Source organism: Bufo bufo, chromosome 3 (genome assembly GCF_905171765.1).
Source record: "Bufo bufo chromosome 3, aBufBuf1.1, whole genome shotgun sequence".
Lineage (NCBI taxonomy): Eukaryota > Metazoa > Chordata > Amphibia > Anura > Bufonidae > Bufo > Bufo bufo.
The window spans coordinates 870,599-885,812 of NC_053391.1; the positions used below are offsets into that span (position 1 = coordinate 870,599).

The 15,214-nt window shown below is 52.0% G+C and overlaps 1 protein-coding gene across 1 annotated transcript; it reads left to right on the top strand.

The window, feature by feature from the left end:
• Window positions 1-1,837: 1,837 nt before the first annotated feature.
• PDE9A (phosphodiesterase 9A) lies at window positions 1,838-15,034 on the top strand. The gene is made up of 12 exons (XM_040421709.1): window positions 1,838-1,905; window positions 8,972-9,041; window positions 9,163-9,231; window positions 9,379-9,465; window positions 9,930-10,034; window positions 10,171-10,253; window positions 11,278-11,434; window positions 11,626-11,736; window positions 12,364-12,468; window positions 13,873-14,001; window positions 14,082-14,159; window positions 15,014-15,034. The coding sequence occupies exons 1-12, from the start codon at window positions 1,838-1,840 to the stop codon at window positions 15,032-15,034; spliced, it is 1,083 nt and encodes a 360-aa protein (XP_040277643.1).
• Window positions 15,035-15,214: the final 180 nt, after the last annotated feature.

Consider the following 15,214-nt stretch of genomic DNA (forward strand, 5'->3'; position numbering starts at 1 on the left):
CAGGGCCCCTAATAAAGACCCCTTTCTCTTCTCTTAGACCACAAGGGCCCCTAATAAGAACCCCCTTCTCTTCCCTAGACAACCAGGGTCCCTAATAAAGACCCCTTTCTCTTCCCTAGACCATCAGAGTCCCTAATAAAGACCCCTTTCTCTTCCCTAGACCACCAGGGCCCCTAATAAAGACCCCTTTCTCTTCCCTAGACCACCAGGGCCCCTAATAAAGACCCTTTCTCTTCCCTAGACCACCAGGGCCCCTAATAAAGACCCCTTTCTCTTCCCTAGACCACCAGGGCCCCTAATAAAGACCCCTTTCTCTTCCCTAGACCACCAGGGCCCCTAATAAAAACCCCTTTCTCTTCCCTAGACCCCCAAGCACAGCACCATTACCCCACTCACTGCCAGAAAAAAGTAGAGATAAATCCATCAACTCATTCCCTTTCCAAGATCAGCAGGAATATAGACAACAGCACTTTACTGCCCTAGACCACCAGGGATACCGACACCGAACTCTTTATTGGCCTCCTAAGGGCAGACAATTAATCCTCCTTTACCCTGGGTCACCAGGAATGTCGTCACCTAAACAACTATATATATATATATATATATATATATATATATATATATATACACACAGACAATGACCCTTTCATTGCCTCATACCACCAGGGACAATGATATTAATCTTTTCACTGCTCTAGACATCCAGAGGACAGAGGTGTAGGGGAGGTCACGCTGCGGAGGTCCGCAACGTAAGAGCTGTCACGCTGCGGAGGTCCGCACCGTAAGGGCTGTCACGCTGCGGAGGTCCGCACCGTAAGGGCTGTCACGCTGCAGAGGTCCGCACCGTAAGGGCGGTCACCCTGAGGAGGTCCGCACCGTAAGGGCGGTCACCCTGAGGAGGTCCGCACCGTAAGGGCGGTCACCCTGAGGAGGTCCGCACCGTAAGGGCGGTCACCCTGAGGAGGTCCGCACCGTAAGGGCGGTCACCCTGAGGAGGTCCGCACCGTAAGGGCGGTCACCCTGAGGAGGTCCGCACCGTAAGGGCGGTCACCCTGAGGAGGTCCGCACCGTAAGGGCGGTCACCCTGAGGAGGTCCGCACCGTAAGGGCGGTCACCCTGAGGAGGTCCGCACCGTAAGGGCGGTCACCCTGAGGAGGTCCGCACCGTAAGGGCGGTCACCCTGAGGAGGTCCGCACCGTAAGGGCGGTCACCCTGAGGAGGTCCGCACCGTAAGGGCGGTCACCCTGAGGAGGTCCGCACCGTAAGGGCGGTCACCCTGAGGAGGTCCGCACCGTAAGGGCGGTCACCCTGAGGAGGTCCGCACCGTAAGGGCGGTCACCCTGAGGAGGTCTGCACCGTAAGAGCGGTCACGCTGCGGAGGTCCGCACCGTAAGAGAGGTCACCCTGAGGAGGTCCGCACCGTAAGGGCGGTCACCCTGAGGAGGTCTGCACCGTAAGAGCGGTCACGCTGCGGAGGTCTCCACCGTAAGAGCGGTCACGCTGCGGAGGTCTGCACCGTAAGAGCGGTCACACTGCGGAGGTCTGCACCGTAATGGCGGTCACCCTGCGGAGGTCTGCACCGTAAGGGCGGTCACCCTGCGGAGGTCTCTACTATAGAGTGAAGAGTCCTCCATCTAATAACGTAGAAGCGGACATGGACTCAGCGGTGGGTGTCATGGGTGCTGGATCTCCCGGGTAACGTACACACCTTGTACTCTATACATTCTATACTAGATGGGCTGGAAATTCTAGGTCGGCTGCTAATCCTGCAGTGACCGGGCAGCACAGGAGGAATGAGGTGCAACCAGTTTCCCCTTAGTAACTAATGTTTCTAGTAATGAGGAGACACCGAGAGTCCGGACTGCAGTGGGAGAGGTGCATCCGTGTAAAGATGTCCGCAAGAAGGTAAGTGCCACAGCAGGAGACCACCTCAGACAGCAGATAACGGGGTGCAAGGACTTACCTGGAACAGCATCGACATGATAGGATTAGGTACAGACCACTCTCTATATGACACCTGCACAGCGATCAGTACAGACCGCTCTCTATATGACACCTGCACAGTGATCAGTACAGACCACTCTCTATATGACACCTGCGCAGCGATCAGTACAGACCACTCTCTATATGACACCTGCACAGCGATCAGTACAGACCACTCTCTATATGACACCTGCACAGTAATCAGTACAGTCCGCTCTCTATATGACACCTGCACAGCGATCAGTACAGTCCACTCTCTATATGACACCTGCACAGCGATCAGTACAGACCACTCTCTATATGACACCTGCACAGCGATCAGTACAGACCGCTCTCTATATGACACCTGCACAGCGATCAGTACAGACCGCTCTCTATATGACACCTGCACAGCGATCAGTACAGTCCGCTCTCTATATGACACCTGCACAGCGATCAGTACAGACCACTCTCTATATGACACCTGCACAGTGATCAGTACAGACCACTCTCTATATGACACCTGCACAGCGATCAGTACAGACCACTCTCTATATGACACCTGCACAGCGATCAGTACAGTCCACTCTCTATATGACACCTGCACAGCGATCAGTACAGACCACTCTCTATATGACACCTGCACAGCGATCAGTACAGTCCACTCTCTATATGACACCTGCACAGTGATCAGTACAGACCGCTCTCTATATGACACCTGCACAGTGATCAGTACAGACCACTCTCTATATGACACCTGCACAGCGATCAGTACAGACCACTCTCTATATGACACCTGCACAGTGATCAGTACAGTCCACTCTCTATATGACACCTGCACAGTGATCAGTACAGTCCACTCTCTATATGACACCTGCACAGTGATCAGTACAGTCCACTCTCTATATGACACCTGCACAGCGATCAGTACAGACCACTCTCTATATGACACCTGCACAGCGATCAGTACAGTCCACTCTCTATATGACACCTGCACAGCGATCAGTACAGACCACTCTCTATATGACACCTGCACAGCGATCAGTACAGTCCACTCTCTATATGACACCTGCACAGTGATCAGTACAGACCGCTCTCTATATGACACCTGCACAGTGATCAGTACAGACCACTCTCTATATGACACCTGCACAGCGATCAGTACAGACCACTCTCTATATGACACCTGCACAGTGATCAGTACAGTCCACTCTCTATATGACACCTGCACAGTGATCAGTACAGACCGCTCTCTATATGACACCTGCACAGTGATCAGTACAGACCACTCTCTATATGACACCTGCACAGCGATCAGTACAGACCACTCTCTATATGACACCTGCACAGCGATCAGTACAGTCCATATAGAGAGTGGTCTGTACTGATCGCTGTGCAGGTGTCATATAGAGAGTGGTCTGTACTGATCGCTGTGCAGGTGTCATATAGAGAGTGGTCTGTACTGATCACTGTGCAGGTGTCATATAGAGAGTGGACTGTACTGATCACTGTGCAGGTGTCATATAGAGAGTGGTCTGTACTGATCACTGTGCAGGTGTCATATATAGAGAGTGGTCTGTACTGATCGCTGTGCAGGTGTCATATAGAGAGTGGTCTGTACTGATCGCTGTGCAGGTGTCATATAGAGAGTGGTCTGTACTGATCACTGTGCAGGTGTCATATAGAGAGTGGTCTGTACTGATCACTGTGCAGGTGTCATATAGAGAGTGGTCTGTACTGATCGCTGTGCAGGTGTCATATAGAGAGTGGACTGTACTGATCACTGTGCAGGTGTCATATAGAGAGTGGTCTGTACTGATCACTGTGCAGGTGTCATATAGAGAGTGGTCTGTACTGATCACTGTGCAGGTGTCATATAGAGTGGTCTGTACTGATCACTGTGCAGGTGTCATATATAGAGAGTGGTCTGTACTGATCGCTGTGCAGGTGTCATATAGAGAGTGGTCTGTACTGATCGCTGTGCAGGTGTCATATAGAGAGTGGTCTGTACTGATCACTGTGCAGGTGTCATATAGAGAGTGGTCTGTACTGATCACTGTGCAGGTGTCATATAGAGAGTGGTCTGTACTGATCACTGTGCAGGTGTCATATAGAGAGTGGTCTGTACTGATCACTGTGCAGGTGTCATATAGAGAGTGGACTGTACTGATCACTGTGCAGGTGTCATATAGAGAGTGGTCTGTACTGATCGCTGTGCAGGTGTCATATAGAGAGTGGTCTGTACTGATCACTGTGCAGGTGTCATATAGAGAGTGGTCTGTACTGATCACTGTGCAGGTGTCATATAGAGAGTGGTCTGTACTGATCGCTGTGCAGGTGTCATATAGAGAGCGGTCTGTACTGATCACTGTGCAGGTGTCATATAGAGAGTGGTCTGTACTGATCACTGTGCAGGTGTCATATAGAGAGTGGTCTGTACTGATCACTGTGCAGGTGTCATATAGAGTGGTCTGTACTGATCACTGTGCAGGTGTCATATATAGAGAGTGGTCTGTACTGATCGCTGTGCAGGTGTCATATAGAGAGTGGTCTGTACTGATCACTGTGCAGGTGTCATATAGAGAGTGGACTGTACTGATCACTGTGCAGGTGTCATATAGAGAGTGGTCTGTACTGATCGCTGTGCAGGTGTCATATAGAGAGTGGTCTGTACTGATCACTGTGCAGGTGTCATATAGAGAGTGGTCTGTACTGATCACTGTGCAGGTGTCATATAGAGAGTGGTCTGTACTGATCGCTGTGCAGGTGTCATATAGAGAGCGGTCTGTACTGATCACTGTGCAGGTGTCATATAGAGAGTGGTCTGTACTGATCACTGTGCAGGTGTCATATAGAGAGTGGTCTGTACTGATCACTGTGCAGGTGTCATATAGAGTGGTCTGTACTGATCACTGTGCAGGTGTCATATATAGAGAGTGGTCTGTACTGATCGCTGTGCAGGTGTCATATAGAGAGTGGTCTGTACTGATCGCTGTGCAGGTGTCATATAGAGAGTGGTCTGTACTGATCACTGTGCAGGTGTCATATAGAGAGTGGTCTGTACTGATCACTGTGCAGGTGTCATATAGAGAGTGGTCTGTACTGATCACTGTGCAGGTGTCATATAGAGTGGTCTGTACTGATCACTGTGCAGGTGTCATATATAGAGAGTGGTCTGTACTGATCGCTGTGCAGGTGTCATATAGAGAGTGGTCTGTACTGATCGCTGTGCAGGTGTCATATAGAGAGTGGACTGTACTGATCACTGTGCAGGTGTCATATAGAGAGTGGTCTGTACTGATCACTGTGCAGGTGTCATATAGAGAGTGGTCTGTACTGATCACTGTGCAGGTGTCATATATAGAGAGTGGTCTGTACTGATCGCTGTGCAGGTGTCATATAGAGAGTGGTCTGTACTGATCGCTGTGCAGGTGTCATATAGAGAGTGGTCTGTACTGATCACTGTGCAGGTGTCATATAGAGAGTGGTCTGTACTGATCGCTGTGCAGGTGTCATATAGAGAGTGGTCTGTACTGATCGCTGTGCAGGTGTCATATAGAGAGTGGTCTGTACTGATCACTGTGCAGGTGTCATATAGAGAGTGGTCTGTACTGATCGCTGTACAGGTGTCATATAGAGAGTGGTCTGTACTGATCGCTGTGCAGGTGTCATATAGAGAGTGGACTGTACTGATCGCTGTGCAGGTGTCATATAGAGAGTGGTCTGTACTGATCACTGTGCAGGTGTCATATAGAGAGTGGTCTGTACTGATCACTGTGCAGGTGTCATATAGAGAGTGGTCTGTACTGATCGCTGTACAGGTGTCATATAGAGAGTGGTCTGTACTGATCGCTGTGCAGGTGTCATATAGAGAGTGGACTGTACTGATCGCTGTGCAGGTGTCATATAGAGAGTGGTCTGTACTGATCGCTGTGCAGGTGTCATATAGAGAGTGGTCTGTACTGATCGCTGTGCAGGTGTCATATAGAGAGTGGTCTGTACTGATCACTGTGCAGGTGTCATATAGAGAGTGGACTGTACTGATCGCTGTGCAGGTGTCATATAGAGAGTGGTCTGTACTGATCACTGTGCAGGTGTCATATAGAGAGTGGTCTGTACTGATCACTGTGCAGGTGTCATATAGAGTGGTCTGTACTGATCACTGTGCAGGTGTCATATAGAGAGTGGACTGTACTGATCGCTGTGCAGGTGTCATATAGAGAGTGGTCTGTACTGATCACTGTGCAGGTGTCATATAGAGAGTGGTCTGTACTGATCGCTGTGCAGGTGTCATATAGAGAGTGGTCTGTACTGATCGCTGTGCAGGTGTCATATAGAGAGTGGACTGTACTGATCGCTGTGCAGGTGTCATATAGAGAGTGGACTGTACTGATCGCTGTGCAGGTGTCATATAGAGAGTGGTCTGTACTGATCGCTGTGCAGGTGTCATATAGAGAGTGGTCTGTACTGATCACTGTGCAGGTGTCATAGAGAGTGGTCTGTACTGATCGCTGTGCAGGTGTCATATAGAGAGTGGTCTGTACTGATCGCTGTGCAGGTGTCATATAGAGAGTGGTCTGTACTGATCGCTGTGCAGGTGTCATATAGAGAGTGGTCTGTACTGATCGCTGTGCAGGTGTCATATAGAGAGTGGACTGTACTGATCACTGTGCAGGTGTCATAGAGAGTGGACTGTACTGATCACTGTGCAGGTGTCATATAGAGAGTGGTCTGTACTGATCACTGTGCAGGTGTCATATAGAGAGCGGTCTGTACTGATCGCTGTGCAGGTGTCATATAGAGAGTGGTCTGTACTGATCGCTGTGCAGGTGTCATATAGAGAGTGGTCTGTACTGATCACTGTGCAGGTGTCATATAGAGAGTGGACTGTACTGATCACTGTACAGGTGTCATATAGAGAGTGGTCTGTACTGATCACTGTGCAGGTGTCATATATAGAGAGTGGTCTGTACTGATCGCTGTGCAGGTGTCATATAGAGAGTGGTCTGTACTGATCACTGTGCAGGTGTCATATAGAGAGTGGACTGTACTGATCGCTGTGCAGGTGTCATATAGAGAGTGGTCTGTACTGATCGCTGTGCAGGTGTCATATAGAGAGTGGTCTGTACTGATCACTGTGCAGGTGTCATATAGAGAGTGGTCTGTACTGATCACTGTGCAGGTGTCATATAGAGAGTGGACTGTACTGATCGCTGTGCAGGTGTCATATAGAGAGTGGACTGTACTGATCACTGTGCAGGTGTCATATAGAGAGTGGACTGTACTGATCACTGTGCAGGTGTCATATAGAGAGTGGACTGTACTGATCGCTGTGCAGGTGTCATATAGAGAGCGGTCTGTACTGATCACTGTGCAGGTGTCATATAGAGAGTGGTCTGTACTGATCACTGTGCAGGTGTCATATAGAGAGTGGTCTGGGAGAGCATCCATGGGAGAGTTACGAGGTGCAACCACTACTGACCAAAAAGAGCACAAAGTCTAACATAAAAGACACAGCAGTACTTTTGTGGTGTGGACAGTGGTTACTCTCCTGCCCCAGTCCACATTTGCCATTGCTAATAAGATCATTGACTATATGCCCACCAGGGTAAAAAATGTATTTTCGTGGTAAGCTGCTCAAAGATCCCTCTGCCCCCTCCAGACTCCTCTATTCTACATGGACCCCTTTGTCCTCTTCTGTCCCCCATTCCAGACCCATCTGTTCCTCTACAGATTCCTCTATCCATTCCAGACTGCGGTCTCACTCCAAACTTCTGTGTCCCCTCCAGACTCCTCTGCCCCCTGCTCCCAAACTCTGTCCTCCTCCAGCCTCTTCTGTCTTCTCAAGACCCTAACCCATACCCCTCTGCCCCTCTTCAAATTCATCTACCCCCCATCTACAGACCCCTGTTTCCTTTCCCAGACTCCTCTGCCTCCCTCCAGACTGTTCATCTTCAGACATTTCTATCCCTTCTAGACCACGCTGTCCTCCTCAAAACTACTCTGGCCCGTCCAAACTTCTCTTTCCCCTACAAGACTCCAGTTATTCTAACATCTGTTTTTGCCCCTCAGATTACTCTGTCCCTCTCCCACCTCTTTCTTTACAAACTGCTCTGTCCCCTCCAGACTTCTATATCCTCTCCATAGTCCTATTTCTCTATAGACTCCCCTGTCCACTCCAGACCCCTCGGTCCTCCTCCATACTTCTCAAGCCCTCCAGACTTCTCTGTCCACTCCAGACCCCTCGGTCCTCCTCCATACTTCTCAAGCCCTCCAGACTTCTCTGTCCACTCCAGACCCCTCGGTCCTCCTCCATACTTCTCAAGCCCTTCAGACTTCTCTGTTCCCCCTCCATACCAGTCTGTGCCATCCAAGACTCCACTGGCAGCGGCTCATTTCCTAAATATAGTAAAATACAACTTGTTGAAATCTTTCTTTCACACAGGAGGCCCCTCATACACATTAGATCATTTGTGATCTCTCTGAAATCTACAGGTTTGACCTTCTTTTACCTTTGAGCAGAACTTAACCCACACATAACCCTAGACACACACAAGTCATTCTAGTTGGCAGAAGAAGAAGAGGGTGAGCACAAGGTTCTCAGTAGCTGCCCTCCATGTCTTCAGGTGGACTTATATCTGATGTGTTGAGCTGTGCTACATGATGAGGTCTCCACACAGGGGCGGATTGACCATAGACCTTACAGGGAAATTTCCTTGTGGGCCGATGCCCAAGGGGTCCCCTGGGCCCTCCTCGCGGCCGGCCAGTGGAAGTTTTTGGGGATGTATTTTGTGCTGCTGGCAGTATTTTGTGATGGACTGTAGTATTTGGCTCTGTTGGGGGGGTATAATGTGCCACAATATGGTATTGCTGGCCTGGCCTTCCATCAATTTGGACCCAACTACAAAACAGGGCCACTTTTAGTATTTTTTCCAGGGCCACTTTAAGTTCCCAGTCCGCCCCTGTCTCCACAATATAATCAGGCATTATGGTTGCTTCTTCCTTTCAGTGATGAAACAAAGAACTCAAGCTGCAAGAGCCAGGATCCAGCAGAGGCACGAGCAAGTGTGGCCATTCAGGTGATGCTACCACAGGAGGTGGATGAGGAGGGATATAGACGCCCTACAGCAGAGCGGACTACATAGTAAGGTGGATACCTCTTCCTTGGACTTTAAATCTCCATCTCATTGACTCTTCCAGATTCCTGAAGAAATTCAAGAAGCTCTGAAGATGCCGACATTCAGTGTGTGGTCCGTGCAGGATAAGGAGGTAGGTGACCCCAAGAACAACCCGTTACAGGGGTCACAGAGCTTTTCAGGGAACATAAACTAGTGTAACTGGGAGGGGACATGCTCCCAGTGGGACTTATTTCACATGTTGATATTACTCTAACCATCTTTGTCGTATCCTCGGCAGATGTTGAACCTCCTGGAGCACATGTTCTACAACCTCAATCTGGTGGCGCATTTTAAGATGGAAGCTGCAACACTTCGGCAATTTCTGGTGGGAAGAGACAATCAATTCATGGTTTAGAGCATGTTCCTCAACTCCAGTCCTCAAGGCCCACCTGCCGGTCAGAATTTGGGAATATCCCACAGACTGAATACCTGCCGGAGGGTCCTGATGCACTGACAATAATCATATCTGCTCAATACTGAGGAAATTCTGAAAACATTACATGAGGTTGTGAGGACCAGAGCCGAGGAACACGGATTCACAGCATACAGCAGTCCCACAAAATGAACATGAGATCCATGGTGACGGCTCAACCATAAGGCAGCTTCAGTTGCCATGACCTCCAAGAGAATTGCAGCCTATGGGGCAGCCTCCCCGCCATGCTCAAATACGTGTCATTATTTTGGGTTCTCCACAAAACTAGGATGCACGATGACTCATGAGAAGTAGGCCCCTGGTGCTCAGAACTTCCTTAATTTGGGGTCTTTGCTATCTTGTCTTCTCGTCTCCAGCGTAGCCTCCAGGATCACTACAGGCAGAATCCTTTCCACAACTTCAGGCACGGCTTCTGCGTCACACAAATGATGTACAGCATTATATCCCTGTGCGGTCTCCAGGTAGGTGTCCCATCCACCTTCTATAGAGCAGAAGACTCCATGATGAAACTGCTCCATGATGACATTCTATAATGAGCCTTGTATGTCTCCACTGATGTCCCAAAATATTCCTAATTAAACCTTTGGTGTTTTCCAGGACCTGCTCCCTCCTGAGGACGTGGTCACCCTGATAGTGGCAGCCCTCGGCCATGACGTTGACCACCCTGGCCTCAACAATAAGTGAGTTGCTGCAGACTGAAGGTGACATATGGGGTTGTAGGGTCCCGTCCAGATTACATCCACCATATTGTGGATGGAGAGAGGAAGGGGTTTGTTCAAGACATCAGAACCTCTCCAGAACAGGATACAGGCTGCCATCAACAGCACCTGCTCTCTGGATCAATCCCTCACAGTTTTCTGTAGGAACCTTCTCTGCATACTCCAGTGGAAAATAACAGGTCCTGCTCCTGTCCACCCCACAACCCAGACAGAGTTATAGCCCCCAGCAGTAAACAGTAAGGGGCCTCACTGGATGACAGCAGTCAGAGATCTTGAAAGCCAAGGGGAACGGATACAGAGAGTACATCGGAGAACTATATTGAATAACTTATTTTCTGGTCGGCATACCCCTTTAAGTGATCACATGACCTGGGAGGTGCTGGATCATTCATCTGATTGGTCACTAAGATCCTGAATGCCCCAATGCTCTGGAGTCCTGGGATTATGGGAGTGACAGGAGTAATTACAGAGGTTCTGCAGGATGAGGCTCCTGGTAGAAGCTCTGGTCACGCCCCAACTCCGAGTGCACAGCGGGTCCACCTACCTTCCTACAACATACGGTAAGGCCTCTTACACACAACCGTATGGCTATTTCAGTATTTTGCGGTCCGCAAAAAACAGATCCACAAAAAAAAAAAAAGATGACATCTGCGTGCATTCCGTTTTTTGCAGAACGGAAAAGCTGGCCCCTGATAGAACAGTACTATCCTTATCCGTTATGCGGACAATAATAGAACATGTTCTATCTTTGAATGGAAATACGGAAACTGAAGGCATACGGAGTACCTTCCGTTTTTCTTGCGGATCCATTGAAATGAATGGTTCTGTATACGGAACGTAAACGGAAATAAAGGCCTCACTAGAATAATGACTAGAGGTCGGCCCATCTCTGCCGATTGTCCTGCAGTGTGGATCCAGGAGGTCCCCGAGTCTGACAACCAGGACCGCCCCTTGGAGCCACACTGACACCGTGCTCTCCTCACAGTTACCAGGTGAACGCTCGCACAGAGTTGGCCTCCAGGTACCAGAATAAGTCGCCCCTGGAAAATCACCACTGCGCCGTCACCATGGAGATCCTGAGCCGGACAGAGTGCGACATCTTCAGGAACGTGGCTCCGGAGCAGGCCAGGAAAATCCTGGAGGTGAGAGGAGGGGTGGATGTACCATATGTGCAGCTCTCAGGGGCCCCGTGGGTTAGAGGGGCCCCTGTCACCATACAAGCTGCTTCCTGCTGTCTATTATCCATAATTACTGGGGGTCTAAGAGACATGAGGGGCCAGGGGCCCATAGACTGCTTGTACCTGGACCCGTCACTATCTCCTCTTCTTCTCAGGGCGTGGCAGAGCTGATCTTGGCCACAGACATGGCGCTTCACCCCCAGATCCTCAGATCCTTACAGGACGTCCACAGCTTCAGCTTCTCCCAAGAAGAACACGTGGCTCTGGTGAGGAGAGGACTGTGGCCCCTGACCGCACCACTGTCATGTACCCCCTGACCCTGAATCCCCATATCTCAGCTTATCTGTCAAATATCATGGAGCCCCTGACCTCACTACCCGCACGTACCAACCTCAGGGCCCCCCCCCCCGACCTCATTACCCGCATGTACCAACCTCAGGGCCCCCCCCGACCTCACTACCTGCACATAACATCAGAGACCCCCGACCTCACTACCTTCACATACCAACCTCAGGGCCCCCCCGACCTCACTACCCGAACGTACCAACCTCAAGCCCCCCCCCCCCCCCCCCACCTCACTACCCGCACGTACCAACTACAGGGCCCCCGAACCTCACTACTCACACGTACCAACCTCTGGAGCCCCCCGACCTCACTACCCACACGTAAAGACCTCTGGGGCCCCCCGACCTCACTACCCACATGTAAAGACCGCTGGGGCCCCCCGACCTCACTACCCACACGTAAAGACCTCTGGGGCCCACGACCTCACCACTAGATTTATTGATGGCCCCTCACCTCACAGTCCAGTTGCACTAAAGCTGCTCTTATCACTGTCCTATAACATGTGGCCCTTGGCTTGATCCCTGAATCTGACTGTAATGTCTTCACAGCTGAAGAAAGGTCTCATTAAATTATGTGACATATCAAACGAGGCGCGGCCGGTGGAGGAGGCGGAGCTCTGGGCAGATGCCCTGATGGAAGAATATTTCCTGCAGGTGGGCGGAGCAAGCATGGCACATGACACAAAAAGGACAAAGCTGATTGGTGGGGAATACTGCACACCACAGCTCCCACAATGCATCACAGCAAAGCATGTACAGACAATGAACAGGGGTGAAGATCCTACCACCTAAGAGCTAGCCGGGGGAGCGTGGATCCTACCACCTAAGAGCTAGGCAGGGAGAGGGTGGATCCTACCACCTGAGAGCTAAACAGGAAGGGTGGGATACTACCACCTCAAAGCTAGGCAGGGGGAGGGTGGATCCTACCATCTGAGAGCTAAACAGGAAGGGTGGGATCCTACCACCTGAGAGCTAGGCAGGGGGTGGGTGGATCCTACCACCTGAGAGCTAAACAGGAAGGGTGGACCCTACCATCTCAGAGCTAGGCAGGGAAGGGTGGATCCTACCATCTCAGAGCTAGGCAGGGGAGGGCAGATCCTTCCACCTAAGAGCTAGGCAGGGGGAGGGTGGATCCTACCACCTGAGAGCTAGGCAGGGGGAGGGTGGATCCTACCACCTAAGAGCTAAACAGGAAGGGTGGATCCTACCTACTCAGAGCTAGGCAGGGGGAGGGTGGATCCTAGCACCTGAGAGCTAGGCAGGGAAGGGTGGATCCTACCATCTCAGAGCTAAGCAGGGAAGGACGGATCCTACCACCTAAGAGCTAGGCGGGGGAGGGTGGATCCTACCATCTCAGAGCTAGGTGGAGGATGGTGGATCCTACCACCAGAGAGCTAGGCAGCGGGAGGGTGGATCCTACCATCTGTGAGCTAGGCAGGGAAGGGTGGATCCTACCACCTGAGAGCTAGAAGGGGGAGGGTGGATCCTACCATCTGTGAGCTAGGCAGGGAAGGGTGGATCCTAACATCTGTGAGCTAGGCAGGGAAGGGTGGATCCTACCACCTGAGAGCTAGAAGGGGGAGGGTGGATCCTACCATCTGTGAGCTAGGCAGGGAAGGGTGGATCCTACCATCTGTGAGCTAGGCAGGGAAGGGTGGATCCTACCATCTGTGAGCTAGGCAGGGAAGGGTGGATCCTACCACCTGAGAGCTAGAAGGGGGAGGGTGGATCCTACCACATCACAGATAGGAGGGTGGAGGCAGTAACTACCACCTGAAAGTTGGCGGAGGTGGGCAGATCCCACCACCAGAGAGCTAGGCAGGGAAGAGTGGATCCTACCACCTGAGAGCTAGAATGGGGAGGGTGGATCCTACCACCTGAGAGCTAGGCTGGGAAAGGTAGTAACTACCACCTGAAAGTTAGGTGGGGAAGGGTGGATGCTACCACCTGAGTGCTAGGCGGAGCAGAACTGCAGCTTTGGAAGTAACTGGAGTAATAACATACATACACCCGGCAGACACAGCCAGCAGGTCTCTCATCACTACCTGTCCTCCCCAGAGTGACCGTGAGAAGGCCGAGGGTCTCCCCGTCACCCCATACATGGACCGCCACACTGTGACCAAAGCCAAATCGCAGAGGTCATTCATCAGCTTCCTGCTCATCCCCCTGTGCGAGGCCCTGTGCCAGGTAAGTGCACCGCCATGGACAGCTACTCACAACAGGCCATGGATTATCACTCCCATCATTTCGCATGATTTGTCTTCCAGATCTTCCCTCAGATGACAGTTTGGATGTTACAACCTTTACAAGAGGCCAGACTGCGGTACGAGAGGCAGACGACAGAGGTGAGGGGGGCAGGACGGGGTGTGTGGGGGGGAGCAGACGAGCGGGGTCAGTACGGGGGGGGGAGAGAGCAGACGCGCGGGGTCAGTACGGGGGGGGGGAGAGAGCAGACGCGCGGGGTCAGTACGGGGGGGGGGGGGGGGAGAGCAGACACGCGGGGTCAGTACGGTGGGTGAGGGAGAGAGCAGACGCGCGGGGTCAGTACGGTGGGTGAGGGAGAGAGCAGACACGCGGGGTCAGTACGGTGGGTGAGGGAGAGAGCAGACACGCGGGGTCAGTACGGTGGGTGAGGGAGAGAGCAGACACGCGGGGTCAGTACGGTGGGTGAGGGAGAGAGCAGACACGCGGGGTCAGTACGGTGGGTGAGGGAGAGAGCAGACACGCGGGGTCAGTACGGTGGGTGAGGGAGAGAGCAGACGCGCGGGGTCAGTACGGGGGGGGGGGGGAGAGCAGACACGCGGGGTCAGTACGGTGGGTGAGGGAGAGAGCAGACACGCGGGGTCAGTACGGTGGGTGAGGGAGAGAGCAGACACGCGGGGTCAGTACGGTGGGTGAGGGAGAGAGCAGACACGCGGGGTCAGTACGGTGGGTGAGGGAGAGAGCAGACGCACGGGGTCAGTACGGGGGGGGGGGAGCAGACGCACGGGATCAGTACGGGGGGGGGAGAGCAGATGCGCGGGGTCAGTACGGGGGGGGGGGAGAGCAGACACATGCGCATGTCCATTACAATGTGTGTGCGTGTGTGGGGGGGGGGGGGGGGTGATGGAGCTGATCTGCAGAGGTCCATTATAATGTGGGGGGTGACGTGATGTGGAAATGAGGGCAGCGGACTCCTCACCTCGACATCATCTTTCAGGAAGTGACAAGCAGCCTATGATGTCCAGCAGAAGTTCCTCCCCCGAGCACCGATGTGCAATAATCTCCACCCGACAAGTATCACCAGTGGCCACCATCATGGAGGTGACAGCAGGGTGGACTGAAGTGAAGGAGGCAGAGATGATCGGCGGCGTCCCCCCCAGGATGTGTACAGTAAACCAGGCTTCTGTAATAAAGGCTT